We start from the raw sequence: 14,119 nt of genomic DNA, 5'->3' as shown, positions 1-14,119 counted from the left end.
ATATATATATGTATAATTTTTTTAAAAAATCAGTTTTAATATTTTTATTTTACATCGTAAGTATTAAAAAAAGATCAACATATGTACCTTGGCAACATAAGCATTTAATTTATCCACATACCTTGCTGAAAAAAAAGTGGAAAAACAAAATTCGATAAAATTAATCAAGTGAGAATAATGAAACTAGTCTAAGAAGTTATTTCAAAATTAAGAGAAAAGTAAAATGAAACTTACGTTCCCAGTCCACGAGGGAATCACTCTGCCAACTTGGTTGCGAAGGATCTGGCTCTTCATCGTGCAATGCAAATACTGAAGTGTAGTAATTGATTCCTACAAAATCAGCAGAATTTTTCAACTTCTCCTTTTGTGCCTCTGTGAATTCTGGCAGTCGATGTCCGACATGATCCTTCATCGATTGTGGATAGTCTCCATATGTGGTCGGATGCAAATGCCTACGGAGTCAGAATAGTATTTGTCACAGATTCAATATTATCATACTATATATTATATTATTAAATGAAAATTCTTACCATCCCAATATGAAGTCGATCAGGCCGGTTACAGGAGTAGTTTCATGTTCTTCGTCCGAGAGCTCATGCGCCTCAAACCAAGCTGGACTATGAGCAATCCCAATTTTACCACCTTTACACTATAGAAAGAAGAAAAAAAAGCTTTGTAAAAATAGTCAGTTGATTAACTGATCGCAGTAATTTTAGTGATGCTAGTAAATGTTAATATATGGAAACCTTGTCGCATTTCCTAAAGGCATCAACGGCATCGGCATGTGCCAAGAGCATGTTATGACTGACGATATAAGCTTCGTATCCTGATCGTCCATCTTGACACATCTCTCCATGTTCTTTGATGTACTTGGAACAACGTCCCGGTGCTTTTTTCCCAATGTCGTAGCCAGCTCGACTGAACACCCATGGTTCGTTAAATGTGACCCAATGCTTCACTTTGTCTCCGTACTCTTGGAATGTGAAGTTTGCATACTCCGTAAAATCCTTTCTGCGTTTATAGTGTTTGTATTGTAGAAGATTAAAAAAAAAAATCATCATAAATTGTAAAATTTAGCAAAATCTTACATAATGCGGTCGCTTAAGAAACCACCGTATTCATCTTCTAAGTCTTGTGGAGTGTCCCAGTGAAAAACAGTTACTAATGGTGTTATATCTGAATTTAAATTTGGAGTTAACATTAGTAATATCTTTGATGTAATAAGTACAGAGTTTGTGAAGTTTAACTCGTTTATGGGAAAGAGAAATTTGGTTATTACCATTTGCGAGGAGCTCATCGATAAGGTTGTGGTAATACTGCACACCTGCTTTGCTTATTCCTTTCTCCATCCTACCATCTGTTGATTATGTTGGAATTTACTTCCTTAGATTATATAGTTATACAAATCAACTAAACCACTGAAATATAAAATGTTGGAGGTTTTGTTTCTAAAACTTACGGGGAAAAATTCTGGGCCATGCAATGGAAAATCTAAAGCCATCAGTGTTCAGACGTTTCATCAACTTGATATCTTCCTATTCAATATAATTTTTCAAAAATTAGCATATATAGTTTCAAGAGAGCTTCGAAAGCATATATAAACTAGGGTGTTATAACTAATACCTTGTAACGATGGTAGAAGTCGACAGCAACGTCGGCATTGTGATAATTACATTTATCTGAAATATTATATGAAGAAAAGAGAAGAGAAAATATGATATGTGTATATAATTGACAAAATATTTCATTAGACAAATTAAGTGGAAGAGAGAGTGAAAGAGACGTGGGTATTTCTTGGTGTAAATGTCCCACATGCTTGGACCTCTACATCCTTCATCTACAGCTCCTTCGACCTATTCAAGTTACAACATCAATCACTAATTATTTTCACAAGTTTCATTAGCACTAAATCAACAATCACTTTAATTACAACATAGTTTATTAGTTTTTGTGTGTATGTGTGTGTGTATGATTATGAATACAATGGGATATATATATGATACCTGAAAAGCAGCAGTTGCGGTACCAAAAATGAAACCTTTAGGGAAATTGGCACGGGTAAAGTGTATATCGGTACTAGAACAGGCATACTCATTGGCGGCGGTAAGTGAGCCGGTCAGACCGAGGAACAAAACTAAACCTAAGAGAGGAAGTTTATGAAACCTCCCCATAATTATAGTGTAGAGATATTTAGATCTCTTAATTGTAAATAGACAAATACGTTGGAAGGGATTTTTGCTATTATATATAGAGAGAGTGAGAGACACTAATTACGAGACTTGTAAGACTCTGTGGATTTTTTTTATTTGTTCTTGTAAAATATGGGAAGAGGTAAGCCACGTGAGTCACATACGTGACCGGCAACGAATTGGTAATTTAGGAGATGAAAAGTGTGTGTTATGAATAGATTGTTCAATTCCTTTTTTTTTTAATTATTATTATAGTCGAGCAAATTGTTACGTGAACAATGTGTTCATTTGATTGATGATAAATATACAGAAAGTAGTTTAAGTTGTATATTCAGAGACGACAATAACAGAAAAAATGGTATATATATTTGAACAATGCAATACGTGTGAAAGAAGAAAAAAAACAAAGACTACAGATTTATAGGAGGTGTCTTAGGCATGAATATACAATATTAACAGAACATGCAATATTTATCCCCATGGCGTTGTATGTTGTTGATTATACAACTCTCTAGTTTGTTCAGAGGTATATATACTTCCAAAACTAATGTAAACAAATAAAAATCCACCACAAACTAATTTAAGAAAATGTAGGATACAGATTTTAATTAAGATCATTTCATTTTTGTTGCTGAAATTTACATGTTCTTATGAGTAAATAAAAAATAAAAAATTATGCTTTGTTATGATATGTTATATATGTTTTTTGAAACGTTATTTCATACATATAAATTTAGTTTGATTGCATATATTAGATAAATTTAGCTACGATATGCATAATTTTCAGAAAATAAAATGCTCACAGTGAAGAATTACAGTTATATGCGAATGTGTAATATATACGACGTAGCTAGATATATACCAAATATGTTTATTTCTCTCATGAGGCCGGGAGTTTTATTTCACTTTAATTTGCCTCAAGGAGTTAATTAATTTTGTTATGTCATTTGATTTGATTATATTTTCTGCTGACGATCGAGTTGCTCAGTTTGCTATGAGATGCAAAAATCAATATCGAATCCACACAAGCTGAAAATTAAATGGACAATACGTTACATATTGTTGAATTATACATTCTTTACAAGAAGAAAATCAAATAGATAGTCATGTATGATACTGTCTTCCATAATAAGTTAACGATATGGTGATAATAACTAAGATTGAAAAAAATAACTTTGGAAGAAATTAAGAAATTAGGCAAGGCCTTTGGCTATCTGATAAACAAGTGCTTTAGTAATGACTTGGTAGGCTTTCTGGGTTGGGTGAGCGAAGTCATAGAAGATGTGTTTATCAGGGTTGAAGCATGGTATTATCGCATACGGCATACAACAACACGCTTTTCTCTCTTCTGTAAACCCTGCAATATGCACTCATATATTGTTATAAACACAACATGATCTTGATCTTGATGATCACCATGTAGATCCTAGTGTTATGATTTGGATCTAAATAGAAGAGATAAATCAAACGGCACACAAAACATAATCTTTATGGTATACGGTATACCAATCATGGTAAAATATTTATATTAATATGTGGATTATGTATATATATTAGCATACACGTGAGAGGTACTATAGCTAAATTTTTTTTGAGACATAACAATACAATAACCATGAATGGTGGGTTGTGTATATACGTACCATATGCCTTAGGATGGTTGATAAGATCCATAAGTTTACCGTACATGTCGACGTAAACAAACTTTGCACCTCTAAATTCGTATTCTACTGCGTAACTTGTAAGACCTTTCTGCAATTTGGAGTTGAAGTCTTGCGTAACTTTATTCAAGTAGGAGTTACACCATCCGAATGCCCCGAATTCGGCTCGATGAATAGGCAAACATCCCACTGGCATCACTCCCAACACCGCGAATTTTCTGGCCCCAAGATCATATAAATCCTTCACATATAGATTACATAAACCAAAAGAGTGTGAATAGTTACATAGAATTCATATTACTAACTAGCTATATATCAATCCTTGATTAGTTTTTATTTTATTTACTGTCTTACTTGTAGAAACTGTTTGGTCCAACCAACCATTCTGCTGGTGTATAAATTTGGGGACTGTAATCGTAAAACAGCGGGGGCGATAAAGTATCCAAGATCGTTGTTACCTTCTGATATAAGAAACACTGCGTTTGAAATTATCTCTTTTACTTTTTTCTTCCGTTTCACTATTTTCTTTAGTTTCTTCAAATATTCTTTAAAATCTTTTATTTGGTCGGCTGCCGATAAAACTCTCTAACCAAACCATCCAACAAATAAATGAAAATAATTATTAGGAAACATTAGTTGAAATATATATATTGTAGTATTTAATCGGAAAAAAATAACTTAAAACTCTTTTTTTCACCAGTGTTTTAGATGTAAGATCATCGATTCCTGAACCACCTGACGCAAAACAAACTCCTGTTTTGAGGTCATCTGAATCAATGCGACGAATCTTGCTATAAGCTGGTACTAGTCTTTTGATCCCCAAACCTTCGGCTACAATATAAGACTTCTCCACATGAGATTAGTATGTATACCTACTAATGGTTAGACATCGCAAATAAAATGATTACATCAAGGTTTTTATAAAACATTGTTATCAACAGACAACGATATTATTATACCAACTAAATCGGTGAAAACTCTTCCATTTCCGAACCTTCCCGTTGGAATTTTATAGTCAAAATTCCAACCATATGGCCAATAATTTCCCTTGAGCAAAGTAAGAAGAAAATTATTGTTGCCGGTATCTAATACTGAATCACCAAAAGCATAAAGAGCAGAAAATGATGTATTCTTATCATCAGCTGCCAATGAGAATAGATAAGTAGAAAATAATGCTAACACAAATATCTTTTCCTTAAACATTATGAAAAATAATTTCAAACTGTTTTTGGAGAGTTTTTAATGTGTTCTGTGTTTTATAGAGAAAACAATTGATTTTTCTACATATTTTTAGACGTCTTGGCGAAGAAAGGCCAAATGCATGAGAATACAGTACACACCAAATGAATGTTGGGATATTTTAAGACGAGATAATAATTCCATAAAATCTCATGAAAAAATGCCATTTATTTAATTATATGTTTTAGTGCATCTTGTCTTTGTATTTTTTTTTTCAGATTTAGTTAGTTGTTACCATTGAGACATCATTATTATTTCAAAATTTGCAGACCATGTGAAAAGCAAACATCAGGAATTCTTATCCTTTTTTTTTTTTGTCGAAACAGGAATTTTTATCTTACTTTCTGAAATTGTCAAGTTTCTTCTTATTCGGTTTTTTTTTTTTTTTTCAGCATTATGATTTTTAAATGAAGAGATATAGTAGATATATGGTTTGAGCTACAAAATATTTGCACATTTTATCGTCCTGGTATCATAATATATATTGAAACCAGATAGTGAGAAGAGAGTTTGAAGTAGTTTCGTAAGAGCTGTAGATTTCAAAAAGCTTCATTTTCATGGAATATTGTATCTCGAATTGTACATATATACATTAATCTAAGCAAATTATTAATACATAAGTTTATTTGTAACAAGAAAAACAAAAGTACATTATATTGTCACGTACGTCACATGTGATTTTTCTTCTCATAGAAAAACATATGATGATGATTATTAAGATGAATTGCAAGAGACCAGCTGCCAAGGCCTGTCTTGATATCCTCCACAAGCTTTTTAGCAATTGTCTTGTAGGATTTCTCTGAGGGATGGATGAGCAAATTAAGTCATAGAAGACATATTTGTCTGGGTTGGAGCATGGTACTATTGCAAGAAATGAGGAATTAGGCAAGGCCTTTCGCTATTTGATAGACAAGTGGTTTAGATATGACTTCGTAGGCTTTCTGAGAAGGGTGAGAGAAGTCATAGAAGACGTATTTATCAGGGTTGAAGCATGGTATTATCGCATTCGGCATACAACAACACGCTTTTCTCTCTTCTGTAAACCCTGCAAAGTATATATTGTTACAAACACAACATGATCTCGATGATCACCATGTAGATATTTGGACGATTTTAAATATGATGCGAAGGAAAGACCAAAAGAAAACGGCCCACAGAACATGACATATAGCACCTTATCTTAGCTATGAGATGAGAGTTACTATATAGAGCCGTGAGAGTTATAACTATAATGAAATTTATAATTTAGAAAAAAAATGAGGACAAACATTATACTAGTTAGCATGCGCATAACCTTCAAAGATAAAAATAAATAAATAAAACAAATGATAAGACCTTTCAATAGTTTAGACAATAACCATGATGAATGGTGGGTTGTGTATATACGTACCATAGGCCTTAGGATGGTTGACAAGATCCATCAGAGAACCGTATATGTCGACGTAAACAAACTTTGCACCTCTAAATTCATATTCTACTGCGTAACTTATAAGACCTTTCTGCAATTTGGTATTGAAGTCTTGCGTAACTTTATTCAAAAAGAAGTTACACCATCCGAATACCCCACCGAATAGAGCTCGATGCAGAGGCATACATCCCACTGGCATTACTCCCATCACCGCGAATTTTCTCGCCCCAAGATCATATAAATCCTTCACATAAACCAAAAGAGTGTGCACAGTTACATAGAGTTCATACTATTATATACATATATTAATCCATAATTAATTAATTTTTATTTTATTTACTGTCTTACTTTTAGAAACTCTCTGGTCCAACCAACCATTTTACTGGTGTATAAATTCGGGGACTGTAATCGTAATAGAGCTTGAGCGACAAAAAATCCAAGATCGTTGTTTCCTTCTGATATAAGAAACACTGCGTTTGAAACTATTTCATTTACCTTTTTCTTATGTTTCACTTTTTTCTTTAGTTTTTTCAAATAGTTTTTAAAATCTTTTACTTGGTCGCCTGTCGATAATACTCTCTGACCAAACCATCAAAAAATCAGCGAAATTAATTATTAGGAAACATTGGTTGAGATATATTATAGTGTATATCAAAAATAACAATTAAATTCATGTTTTCACCAGCGTTCGGGAGGTAAGATCGTCGATTCCTGAACCACCTGATGCAAAACAAACACCGGTTTTGAGGTCTTGGGAATCAATGCGACGAATCTTGCTATAAGCTGGTACTAGTCTTTTGATCCCTAAACCTTCAGCTACAATAGAAGATATCACCACATGAGATTTGGAATCCCTACTACATGGTTATACAAATAATATGATTACATCAAAAACAAATTTAAAAAACATTGTTAAACACTACGATATTATACCAACAATATCGGTGAACACTCTTCCATTTCCGAACCTTCCCGTTGGAATTTTATAGTCAAAATTCAAACCATATGGCCAGTAATTTCCCTTAAGCAAAGTAAAAAGAAAATTATTGTTGCCGGTATCTAATACTGAATCACCAAAAGCGAAAAGTGCAGAAAATGATGTGTTCTTATCAGCCGCCGATGAGAGAATATAAATAGAAAATAATGTTAACACCGATATTTTTTCCTTAAACATTATAGAAAATAAGCTCAAACGTTTTTGGGACTGTTTTTAATGTATCATATATTTTATACAGAAATCAATTGATTTCCATCTATTTTTAGACGTCTACATATTTTTTGTCGAAGAAAGGCCATATGCATGAGAGTACACTTCACATTACACACCAAATGAATGTTAGGATCTTAAGGCGATAATAATTCCATAAATCGCATGAAAATATATCATCTATTTAGTTATGTTGTAGTGCATCTGTTGTCTATATATTACATATATATATATATATACCATCTTATATATCAGAGATGCATGCATATTTAGTAAGTTACATATTAGTAAAGAGTAAATATCAGGGATTATCTTACTTTAGTCCGAAACTGTCAAGTTTTTGTTTTCTTATTCGGTCTTTCTTGTTCTTTGGATTTTTTTTTTTTTTTTAACCCAAATCGGTATAAACGGTTTAATTTGTATGGATCGGTGTTCAAACATTACGCATTAATTTGTATGGATCGGATACAGTGATTGTGACTTGTGAATAGTGTGAAGTTGATATTTAGTTTTGATGACATTTAAATCCGTGCAATTTTAGGTTTAATAATCAAAATTATGACTTATATTTCACTTTTTTCTGGATTTTCATTCACTAACGTCCGAAAGTGTGAATTTTGTCATCTACAAAAATTTTGTGACTTAGATGCGTTCTTTTCTTACAATTGGAATTATATCTTTAGCCTATTTCAGATTTAAATTTTTGAATATATGTCGTAAAAAATATAATTCTTCAATATACATTTGTACGCAAAGGCCTTTGTTGTTTCTGGGATTTATATAAAATAAACAATACATAACTGGGATTATACGACATTTGTTTATATATGTAAAAACTGAAAGATCGCCATATACAATATGTATGTGTTTTGTCTTCTCATATTATATTGTTAACGATGGCAGGTTTATTAAGATTAAAGTAAAGCATTGCAAGGAATCAAGCAAGGCCACTCTTGATATCGGCGACAAGCTTTTTAGAAATCGTTTTGTAGGCTTTCTCGGAGGGATGAACAAAGTCATAGAAGACGTATTTATCTGGGTTGGGGCATGGTATTATCGCCGTGATCATACAGCAACACCCATTCTTCTCGTTGGAAAATCCTGCAACCATGCATGTATGGATACTTCATTACTATATGAACTTTGCTAATGTAGTTGTTAATTATATCTCTCTAATTCAAACAATAGCGAAAGAAAAATAAAACAAGGGAAATGTATACTTACCGTATCTTCTATAATTTTTGATAACATCCATAAGAGTGTTGAACATGTCGACATAGACAAATTTTGCGCCGCGAAAACCTGATTCGTTTCCCCAAGATTTAACCCCCTTCCTCAGTTTTCCATTGTAATCTTCGGCAACTTTATTCGCGAAGAAGTTACAAAACACGACGAACCCACCAAGGAAGATTCTTGACATAGGCAAGCATCCCAACGGTATCACTCCCATCACCGCGAATTTCCTAGCTCCTTGATCATATAAATCCTTCAATACATACACATAAACCAAATACTTTCGTATTAGTACAACTATATATATATAGATTGATGGTTGGTAAGAAAATTTCATTATTTTTCGTACTTTCATAAACTGTTTATTCCAACCAGCTAACTTAGTGGTGTATCTACCGGCAGTCATTCCTCGGAAAATAGCAGTTGGAGTCCCAAAATATGAGATTCCAATATCATTATTTCCTTGAGAAACAAGAATCACTGCGTTTGCAACTATGTCCTTTGCTTTTGAAGGACCTGCGATGGCCTTTAGCTTCCTTATGTACCCTTTGAAATCGTTTACTTGATCCTTTGGCTTTAAAACTCTCTGACCAAGCCACCATCCAAATATACATTACAATCTTTATCAGCAAAACAAAATAATCATCTATATTGATATGTAATAAGTTCATTAATTATTATTTTTTCACCAGCATTCTGGATGTAACAGGGTCGACTCCTGCACCACCTGATGCGAAACAAACACCGGTTTTAAGTTCGCTTGGAGGAGTGAACAACTTACGATAAGCTGGCAATACTTTTTTGATCCCCAAACCTTCGGCTGTAATAATAATCACTATATCATTTAATGATATTATTCATATCATATGATAGCAATATATGTATAATTAGATTGTGATATTATACCAACAATATCGGAGAAAACTCTTCCATTTCCAAATCTTCCTGTGGGAATTTTCATGGTGTAACTCCTTCCATATGGCCAGATGTTTCCTTTCATCAGAGTCAGTAGGAAATTGTTGTTACCGGTATCGAGAATTGAATCTCCAAAAGCCAAAAGCGCAGGAAACGATCCGTTCCTAGCATCTGTTGATAGGAAATAAATGGAAAATAATGCTAACGCTAATGCTTTTTTTCTACACATAGCTAACCTTAAGACCATATTTGTTTCCTACGACAGTATCTATTATGTTTTATGTATAGAGAATTCACAGTCTATGCTCATGTCAGTTTAGTACATATACAAGTGATTTTCTAAGTATTTTTAGACGTCTAGTCTTTGTTGTCTGAGGAAGCCAAAAATGCATGAAAGTGGTGAGTACACACACTGGATGAATGTCAGCATCTTTTAGGAAGATAATAATTTCACATAGCGCTGATGGAAAAAAAAATACCCAAAAAACAAGAAAAACAACTATTTGAAAATATATTTACTCTTTAATTTTAAGAATGTGCGAGTTGTCACTTTACACCCCATAAATAAAAAATAAAGACTTTAATCAAAAGTTCAAAACGAATGATATGTACAGTCTGATGTTTTCGTCATGTAGACTCTGATTCCTCCCTATGTATTGGAAGAGGATCTAACTTAGCTAGAAAGTCTAGAATAATAGGAATGTAAAGTAAAAATTAAGTTTCTGATTGATTCTCTCCAAAAAATGAAACAACATTACATATTAATATGTAGATTGAATACAACTTTCAAATAATACAAATTACAAGATGTGATGAAATACAGTTAACCATTGTGCCATGGAAATAGTTTTAAATTTCAGACAAACTGATTAACAAATTTGTTAATCAACAATGAGACTAACACTTTGTACGTTTTCTCCGTAGGATGATAACTGTCCCAAAAGACATGACTAGACACGTCGGGACATACGGAAGATGTGATTTTATTGCACAACACGGCAACTTCTATGGCTCCTGTTCCACAGCATCCTTTATTAGCCACTTCAAACCCTACAAAATATAACCCACATCACAACTTTCATACATATATAGTACCTTTTCGTATTAATTACCCTTCATGCATGAACAAGTTTAAACGAATAGAATCTTTGAGTATTAATTACCGTAATTAGCTGGATTCTGGATGATGTCAAAAAGAGGATCGTAGATATTAATGTAGACGGGTCTGATACCCGGTAGAGTTTTATGCAACATATCCAATTTTGGGGAGAGCTTTGAATTGAAAAGCTTTGCTGCTACGTTGTAACTCTCAGCACAATCTCTCATGATACCTCCTCCTAAGGTTCTCTGTGATGGTACACACCCAATCGGTGGTGCACCAAACACAGCCAGTCTTCTCACTCCATATCCATATAGTTTCTGTCAATTTCATTTCATACACTAATCATTACATTTCTGAAATTTCTTTATTATTCTAAGTCATATTTTATATAAATAAAATTTTATAGTAAAATTATTAATTTGGTAGATAGCCATTTATATCGAAATGTTTACAGTATAATGTAGAAAGACTATAATATTAGGCTTTATTTTATTTTTTTAATGAGAGAAGCTTACAGTCACAAAATCTGTGGCAGAGTCAGACATAAGAGTAGTGTAGGCATCGACGTCGTATTGAGGTCTTGCACGAAGAGTATAGTATGTATTGGCTATGTCGTCGCTGCCTGCGACCACTAAGAATAAGCTGTTGGCTATTATGAAGTCTTTTTTTTCTTCCCCAACTATATTCTTCACTTTCTCTATGTACTCCTCGAAATAATTTAGCTGATCTTCTAATGATAGTACTGACTAATACCAACAACAAATAGAAATGAAAACCAACTAGTTAAGAAAAATATCAAATCAAATGTTTCCATAGGATTTGCAATCAAATATACCATGGTCCCTGATGGTTAGGTTACATAGTCTTACCACGAGTTTTGGTGTTATCGGATCATAACCAGAACCCCCTGACGCAAATGACACACCGGTTAAAAGATCTTTGGATTTTAACGTCGGATCGAAATATGCTGGCACAGTTGATTTTATTCCCAGTTCTTCGGCTGCATATAAAAGAACAGAGCATCAAAATAAATAACGTTAGTTTAAAAATATTATTTTGACTTTTAAAAAAACTTTTCTTAATAATAATGTCTATAAAAAGACTCCTAATAAATTTTGGTACACGTAATTATTGATACAATGTTATTTAGCATTACTTTTAACTACTGCTACTAGTTCTAAAAGAGAAAAGAAAACAAATGATTGCTAGAAATTAATTTGCCGTAGCCATTACTTGTGACCTAGTAATTAATGGTCGTTACTCGTTATATATGGATGCGTAAAAATCTATGTTTACATTGACAATTTCGCCTTACTGCGTAACGCTAAAAAAATAAGAGTAAAGAGAAGGAACCTAGCAAATCGGCAGGGACTCGTCCGTCGCAGAACCTCCCCGTGGCAGCTCCACCTTGGAAATTTATACCGTAAGGACGAAAATCGCATTTCACTACGGTTTTGACAAAGTTGTTCATCCCGGTGTCGACGATGGAGTCTCCGAAAGCGATAAGGGCCGGAACAATCAATTTTGGCGGCAGCTTCACGGCGGCAATCGTCTCCGTTAGGAAGAGAACAGACAACAAACATAGTTTCCACGAAGACCAAGAACAAGACCAGCTTGTATTGTCTTTCATGTCGCTTTAGTGTAACGTAGAAATATAATAAGATATGTTTTTTTATATATATATAACAACAATTTTGCTTCCAAACTAAGAGATGATTCTTATATCAACTTTTCTTCTATGCTATCGCACTTATTTATATATGTAGATAGACACACATGTCGATATATATATATATATATATATATATATATCTGTAATGTATAAGTCTTGGAGATGTTGTGGACCGGTAGACTTAATTAGACAAGACAAAATTAATTGCTTGAAATATTTTGACATATATAGATTAGGTGTTTTCTTCTAGTGATTTTTAAGGGGAGTAATAAAATGCACTTTTTGATAATAATCCTCGAGAAAACTGAGATAGTGTGCTCTCTTTTTTTATATAAATGAGATCATGTACTAACCTCAACCATACCAGTCTTTTCTCACATATCTACATAGCTGCCTTTACCAACATATATCTATTAGCTCGAAACACGTATTAACAGCGGAATGTAACAGGCAGAGTATGACAGACTAATAGATTACTATATGCGTACGCATGTGTGTCAACGCTAACTAAACATATATGTTAAAATATCAAAGATAATTCAAATCTTTAGCTCATAAAATTCTAAAAACACTTCAACTACGTGTAAACAGCTTACAGCTACATATCGTCTATGCATATTATCATGCGGTTGTTCTACTTTATTTCTTCTTTATCGAACCATTCTGACTCGAGTGCTTAAAAATATTATGAGGACATCAATGGCGTTACAAGCAGTTTTGATTATTTAATTTGTTTCATAAAACATGTCAATCTACCATGCTATCATCGTTCAACCGATCAGCCATCTCTGCATGGATATGTATAAGTTCAGAATTTCATCAAAATAATACTTTTAAATCAATGGTATTACTTATATATTCTTGATTTTTTTTCGAATTCTTTACGTTATCCTCATGATAATCATGCTACCTTTGAAATTATGTTATGTCGAAATTACTTTTAAAAAAATAAATATTTAGTCATATGACAACTATGCTACATTGAAAACTTATAATAGTAGTACTAATTAAATTTAAGAATCTCATGATAATATTTGAGCATGTGATGTAAACTGTTACCAAACTACAACTTTTGTAGGTCATCATAATTAATACGATTAAGACTTCTAGAGCCCATCAAACTCAGCAACAAGAATATATATTGTTGATATTACTTTGAGTCATTTTCATAACATATCATCATTGTTTGGGTAAAACATAACTATAGTTTAGAATCCTTTAAACTAGACATAAAAAAAGAGTCATAAAGTACGAATTAGAAAAAGAAAGGAAAACAAAAAAAAGAGAACGAATACGTACGTTACGTAGGGACCGAAGGGTAGATGTAGATCACAAGCAATAGGTGATACTACTATTTCCACTTAATTAACTGAGTGTGAAAAAGGTAAGTTTCTATATATACTAGTTAGTTGTCCGCGCTACGCGCGGAAGTTTTATTACGTAGTTTATGAGTAATTGATTCATATTTTATTTCGTACTTATTTTATCTACTA

The 14,119-nt window shown here is 32.9% G+C and overlaps 5 protein-coding genes across 7 annotated transcripts in view; all 5 read right to left on the bottom strand.

Annotated features, from left to right (window-relative positions):
- LOC17895027 (beta-glucosidase 20) overlaps positions 1-2,171 on the bottom strand; it is a 2,992-nt gene extending 821 nt beyond the window's left edge. Inside the window, exons 1-10 of the mRNA XM_006300518.2 lie at positions 2,004-2,171; positions 1,784-1,853; positions 1,624-1,679; positions 1,460-1,535; positions 1,280-1,357; positions 1,089-1,176; positions 747-1,011; positions 531-649; positions 235-452; positions 88-125 (exon numbers count right to left, since the gene is read on the bottom strand). Of these exons, the coding sequence (XP_006300580.2) occupies positions 88-125; positions 235-452; positions 531-649; positions 747-1,011; positions 1,089-1,176; positions 1,280-1,357; positions 1,460-1,535; positions 1,624-1,679; positions 1,784-1,853; positions 2,004-2,171 (1,176 nt within the window). The remainder of the gene's footprint in view (positions 1-87; positions 126-234; positions 453-530; positions 650-746; positions 1,012-1,088; positions 1,177-1,279; positions 1,358-1,459; positions 1,536-1,623; positions 1,680-1,783; positions 1,854-2,003) is intronic.
- Positions 2,172-3,382: 1,211 nt separating this feature from the next.
- On the bottom strand, positions 3,383-5,053 carry LOC17895143 (GDSL esterase/lipase EXL6). Of its 2 annotated transcripts, none has more exons than XM_023788328.1 (5): positions 4,810-5,053; positions 4,548-4,681; positions 4,205-4,435; positions 3,833-4,091; positions 3,383-3,546 (listed from the first exon to the last, which is right to left on the bottom strand). In XM_023788328.1, exons 1-5 carry the CDS (start codon positions 5,051-5,053, stop codon positions 3,383-3,385), a joined length of 1,032 nt encoding a protein of 343 aa, XP_023644096.1. The 2 variants fall into 2 exon arrangements, with proteins under 2 accessions (XP_023644096.1, XP_023644097.1); XM_023788329.1 differs by having other exon boundaries at positions 4,548-4,585.
- Positions 5,054-5,970: 917 nt separating this feature from the next.
- Positions 5,971-7,671, bottom strand: LOC17894589 (GDSL esterase/lipase EXL6). Its single transcript, XM_006300935.1, has 5 exons — positions 7,431-7,671; positions 7,180-7,313; positions 6,846-7,076; positions 6,480-6,741; positions 5,971-6,134 (listed from the first exon to the last, which is right to left on the bottom strand). The coding sequence occupies exons 1-5, from the start codon at positions 7,669-7,671 to the stop codon at positions 5,971-5,973; spliced, it is 1,032 nt and encodes a 343-aa protein (XP_006300997.1).
- A 970-nt stretch (positions 7,672-8,641) lies between these two features.
- On the bottom strand, positions 8,642-10,081 carry LOC17894849 (GDSL esterase/lipase EXL4). 2 transcript variants are annotated; one of them, XM_006301058.1, is made up of 5 exons: positions 9,844-10,081; positions 9,627-9,757; positions 9,287-9,523; positions 8,929-9,190; positions 8,642-8,805 (listed from the first exon to the last, which is right to left on the bottom strand). In XM_006301058.1, exons 1-5 carry the CDS (start codon positions 10,079-10,081, stop codon positions 8,642-8,644), a joined length of 1,032 nt encoding a protein of 343 aa, XP_006301120.1. The 2 variants fall into 2 exon arrangements, with proteins under 2 accessions (XP_006301120.1, XP_023644106.1); XM_023788338.1 differs by having other exon boundaries at positions 9,627-9,664.
- Positions 10,082-10,594: 513 nt separating this feature from the next.
- On the bottom strand, positions 10,595-12,688 carry LOC17894962 (GDSL esterase/lipase EXL3). The gene is made up of 5 exons (XM_006302383.2): positions 12,308-12,688; positions 11,824-11,954; positions 11,470-11,700; positions 11,016-11,271; positions 10,595-10,902 (listed from the first exon to the last, which is right to left on the bottom strand). Exons 1-5 carry the CDS (start codon positions 12,582-12,584, stop codon positions 10,709-10,711), a joined length of 1,089 nt encoding a protein of 362 aa, XP_006302445.1. The 5' UTR covers positions 12,585-12,688; the 3' UTR covers positions 10,595-10,708.
- Positions 12,689-14,119: the final 1,431 nt, after the last annotated feature.

This window comes from Capsella rubella, unplaced genomic scaffold, assembly GCF_000375325.1.
Source record: "Capsella rubella cultivar Monte Gargano unplaced genomic scaffold, Caprub1_0 scaffold_2, whole genome shotgun sequence".
NCBI classification, from domain to species: Eukaryota; Viridiplantae; Streptophyta; class Magnoliopsida; order Brassicales; family Brassicaceae; genus Capsella; species Capsella rubella.
The sequence above is the reverse complement of the archived record's forward strand: the minus strand, read 5'-3'. Positions and strand labels throughout refer to the sequence as shown.